The sequence below is a fragment of the Montipora capricornis genome, chromosome 13, assembly GCF_036669925.1.
Source record: "Montipora capricornis isolate CH-2021 chromosome 13, ASM3666992v2, whole genome shotgun sequence".
Taxonomy (NCBI): domain Eukaryota; kingdom Metazoa; phylum Cnidaria; class Anthozoa; order Scleractinia; family Acroporidae; genus Montipora; species Montipora capricornis.
The window spans coordinates 35,803,324-35,808,323 of NC_090895.1; the positions used below are offsets into that span (position 1 = coordinate 35,803,324).

The following is a 5,000-nucleotide window of genomic DNA, read 5'->3' on the forward strand; positions in this document are numbered from 1 at the left end:
TATCCTAAACATTCATAAAAGCTAACCTTAGGCCTAAAAACTTTTCTTTAGGCCTAATTTAGGCCTAAGGTTAGCTTTTATGAATGTTTAGGATACTTTCTGTATTGGTAAAACAACGACCTGTGACCTGTGACCTGTGACCTGTGTTTTGTACTCATTCTTGTCCTTGTACTAGAATCTAAAGGTCCCTAATGTCTCTTATAGATACCAGTTCAATTTTGGTTTTTCTCTGTCTAATTTTCATTATCATAAATCTCTAACAGGAAAAATCAAAATTGAAATAATTTGAATTTTTTTAAACCAAATATTATATAAAATTGCACCACAACATCTCCAACTGCTCAACACTTGGGCCAATGCGAGCAGACATTGTTGATTGTGTTTGCAAACAGCATTATTTGTACAGTTTGTACAAGTATTTGTATTGCTAATATGCCACTTAATTAATTCTAACGTGTGCTAACATATTTTATTACCAATATCTTGGAAAAGGAAACGTTTGTCATTACTTAGCTTTGGCGAGATAAAGAAATCATTCTAGGAATTCTAAAAGAAAGAGTGTACAACAATGCGTGACAACAGGACATCACAGCATTGTACTGTCGACCTACACATTAAAATTATTATACACTCAAATTAGGCCACAATAGATTGTGAAAACATGAATACGTGTTTAATCACTCCTCCTACAACCAACCATTAACGTAAGATTCCGACAATATATTTCACGGCATATTTATAACTAACCATCTGTATTACCTTTTTGTTTTGTTGTCCACTTTTCTTCTCTCTCGATTTCGTTGAGACGATTGTGTGCCAAATTCACCCTGTTTTTCGGCTTGGTTCTCTTCTAAAACACTCTTGAGTCTTATTAACGCTGTCATCCCTATTATAGCATCTTTCAATCCATGCATAATACCAAGTATTATTGGCCTAAAATCATTCATATCGAAAAGAAGATGCTGAAGAACTTTGTATTTCGTCCTTATTTTTGTTTTTTTTCTTAAAACTACTTCCCAATCTCTCCCGGTGAGTAGGTAACCTCGCTTCAATTCTTCGAATTTTTGCGTTCCGGTTCACGAGTGAAGTCTTTCTGTGGACGAATTCCAGTACCTACTGACACAATCTGGGCAAGTTTTGAAAGCTAAAACCTTCAATCGATGCGTTATTTTGCTGGTAGCACTGGGTGGCCCGACACTTACGAAAAAAACAAACTATGAAATGACAATCGGGGGTCTAACCTTCTCATGGAATGGCAGAATTACCCAGAATTCTTTTTGGGCATGAGCGAGGCAACTTAAGAAGCACGAGACTGGCCCTCATAGAATGGCTGAAGCGCGGCCAGAGGAAATGATTTCTAGCCAGATACTCAGGAGTAGGCCTGGTGTGTGCTGTTAACTTAGATTTTGGATTTCTGAACAAGTTTTTATCATAGAAAATTCGCGAGAAAGATGTGCTTTCATTTCGCTGTAATTCTCGTGTCAAAGAAACGGTATAATAATGCAAATAAGAGAATAACGATATTTATATTTGCAGATTACCCGTCCTCTTACTACGAAAGTCAAGCTCTACATCTCTATGCAATAAGCGCATTCAAAATTTCCTCGTATTACTTGATAAAAGTATGCTCTTTTTGTTTTGTTTGTTTGTTTGTTTTTTTTTTAATAAAGGGTTTTTCTGCTTATGTGAAAAATACGTTTTCTCTCCCGTCCCCTTCTTATGCATGATCTTCGCGGAAATTAAATTGTGTCCGTCAATAAACCTGGAAAAAAGTTATGGTCCTAGTTCTCTTTTTTCTTCCGTATCAGCTAAGTTGCGGAATGCACTAGCTGATTTTATCCGTACCTATGAGTTTACTGGTTTTAAAAGAGAATCCAGGGCCGCATTTTGTACACCGGCTTTTCTTTTCAATGAATATATCTTTAAATATTATGTATTTAGTAGGTATCTGTATATGCTATGTATTTTAGCTGTAAATGTAATGTCTGGAAGATATTAGCTGCTGTAAATATTCGGAAATTCGAGATGAAATAAAGCTTATGCCTGTATGTATGTTACCTTTAGCAGGGCGCGTGCGCACACTTTGTGATCTGCGACTGCAGTGCTTACCATATGACAGAGAAAATGACTTTTCCGTTAAATATATAAGCCATCTATATATTACGCTGTATTAACAAGGGCGGTTTGGAGCTGTGAGTAGGCGTGGGATTTGTCACATATGGTTTAGTGGCCCGACATATCTCTCCCTCAATGCCGTACCGGGAGGCAAGGTTGGTAGCAGAAAGCAGCGAAGGGCCAACGGCGTCCAAACGCGATCGCACGGGCTGAAATCCCGGGATGACTCGTTTGGTACGACGCTCCAGCGCCGGTGTCTGGAGGTACTGCGTTTTTCTCTCTTGTTCAAACATTCCGTCAGCGCATGCGCAAATGTTCTGGCTCTTCGATAGCTAGCCTACCCAAAAAAAATAACATGCTGTTTTCTTTTTTTTTTTGAAACCAGCAATTAACATTTCAGTTGATTTTATAGGCACAAACGTAACGTAAGAACCGTGCGTGTCTGGTCTTGTCTCAGACAGAGGCGAGAGATGGTTCTGGGACGCCTAAAATGCTCGGTTGTAAACATGGCGGTTCACGAGTGAGGTTGTCTCTCTGGCCTTTCTGTGGACGAATTCCAGTACCTACTGACACAATCTGGGCAAGTTTTGAAAGCTAACACCTTCAATCGATGCGTTATTTTGCTGGTAGGACTGGGTGGCCCGACACTTATGAAAAAAAAAAACTATGAAATGACAATCGGGAGTCTAACCTTGTCATGGAATGGCAGAATTGCCCAGAATTCTTTTTGGGCATGAGCGAGGCAACTTAAGAAGCACGAGACTGGCCCTCATCGAATGGCTGAAGCGCGGCCAGAGGAAATGATTTCTAGCCAGATACTCAGGAGTAGGCCTGGTGTGTGCTGTTAACTTAGATTTTGGATTTGTGAACAAGTTTTTATCATAGAAAATTCGCGAGAAAGTTGTGCTTTCATTTCGCTGTAATTCTCGTGTCAAAGAAACGGTATAATATGCAAATAGGAGAATAACGATATTTATATTTGCAGATTACCTGTCCTCTTACTACGAAAGTCAAGCTCTACATCTCTATGCGATAAGCGCATTCAAAATTTCCTCGTATTACTTGATAAAAGTATGCTCTTTTTGTTTTGTTTGTTTGTTTGTTTTTTTTTTTAATAAAGGGTTTTTCTGCTTATGTGAAAAATACTTTTCTCTCCCGTCCCCTTCTTGTGCATGATCTTCGCGGAAATTAAATTGTGTCCCTCAATAAACCTGGAACAACCACTTATGGTCTTAGTTCTCTTTTTCTCACGTATCAGCTAAGCTGCGGAATGCGCTGATTTTATCCGTACCTATGAGTTTACTGGTTTTAAAAGAGAATCCAGGGCCGCATTTTGTACAGCGGTTTTTCTTTTCAATGAATATATCTTTAAATATTATGTATTTAGTAGGTATCTGTATATGCTATGTATTTTAGCTGTAAATGTAATGTCTGGAAGATATTAGCTGCTGTAAATATTCGGAAATTCGAGATGAAATAAAGCTTATGCCTGTATGTATGTTACCTTTAGCAGGGCGCGTGCGCACACTTTGTAATCTGCGACTCCAGTGCCTACCATATGACAGAGAAAATGACTTTTCTGTTAAATATATAAGCCATCTAATTCTTACGCTATATTGACAAGGGAGGTTTGGAGCTGTGAGTAGGCGTGGGATTTGTCACATATGGTTTAGGGGCCGACATATCTCTCCCTCAATGCCGTACCGGGAGGCAAGGTCGGTAGCAGAAAGCAGCGAAGGGCCAACTGCGTCCAAAAGCGATCGCACGGGCCGAAATCCCGGGATGACTCGTTTGGTACGACGCTCCAGCGCCGGTGTCTGGAGGTACTGCGTTTTTCTCTCTTGTTCAAACATTCCGTCAGCGCATGCGCAAATGTTCTGCCTCTTCGATAGCTAGCCTACCCAAAAAAATTAACATGCTGGTTTTTTTTTTCTTTAAATCTAGCAATTGACATTTCAGTTAATTTTATAGGCACAAACGTAACGTAAGAACTGTGGGTGTTACCGCTAAGGAAGAGCATGACAGTTCCCTAGAAAATGCGTTGCTACGTCTCTAGGAGAAAAATCTCATGGTCAATCCAGCCAAGTGTCTATTCGGAGTTACTGAACTGGACTACTAGGGATTCCACAGTACAAGGTGTATCCCTCTACACACAATCAAGGAGATTCAACCGCCCAGCACAGCCACGGAAGGAGTTTGGGCGTGTGAGAGGTTTCATTTTTACATTCATGGCAGCCAGTTTGACGCAGTGGGAGATCACAAACCACTGGAAGTTTTCCTCAACGGCCGGGGCAACCCTTCACCGAGGATCGAATGTTGGCGGTCACGGCTTCAAAACTACAGCCCACGCATCGTTTTCCAACCCGGCATACAAATTGCTGTTGACTGCCTGTCACGCAAACTTGTGACAACCAACACACCCAGAGATCCCGTTGAAGAATACGTTAACTCCATTGTACTTGACTCCCTTCCTTTAACCATTACACTTCAAGAGCTTCTCCTTGCTTCCGAATCTGACCCTACTTTTAAAACTGTCAAGGAGTCCCTGGACACTGGAAACTGGTCAGCTGCACCAAAGCCCTTTGCAGACCTAAAGGATGAACTTTGCCAGAAACATGGCATTATTTTGTGGAACAATCGTATTGTAATCCCAAACGTACTGCACTCTCGTTCTTCAGTTCAGTTAGCACATGAGGGGCTCGAAGGCATTACTAAAGTTAAACAGCATCTCCGACAAAGAGTCTGGCATGAATATCCAAGCTGAGAGATATGTGCGCGAGTGCTTTGGTTGCCAAATCGTGGGCCCAACACCTCCCACAGAGCCCCTCAGAATGACCGATCCCCCTAAACAAGTGTGGCACACAATCCATGTGGATTACTGTGGC

At 40.9% G+C, this 5,000-nt stretch overlaps 1 protein-coding gene across 1 annotated transcript in view; it reads right to left on the bottom strand.

Moving 5' to 3' along the window:
- The window catches only part of LOC138030200 (etoposide-induced protein 2.4 homolog), an 11,035-nt gene extending 10,020 nt beyond the window's left edge, over positions 1 to 1,015 (bottom strand). Inside the window, exon 1 of the mRNA XM_068878081.1 lies at positions 760 to 1,015. Within this exon, the coding sequence (XP_068734182.1) occupies positions 760 to 947 (188 nt within the window). The 5' untranslated portion in view covers positions 948 to 1,015. The remainder of the gene's footprint in view (positions 1 to 759) is intronic.
- Positions 1,016 to 5,000: the final 3,985 nt, after the last annotated feature.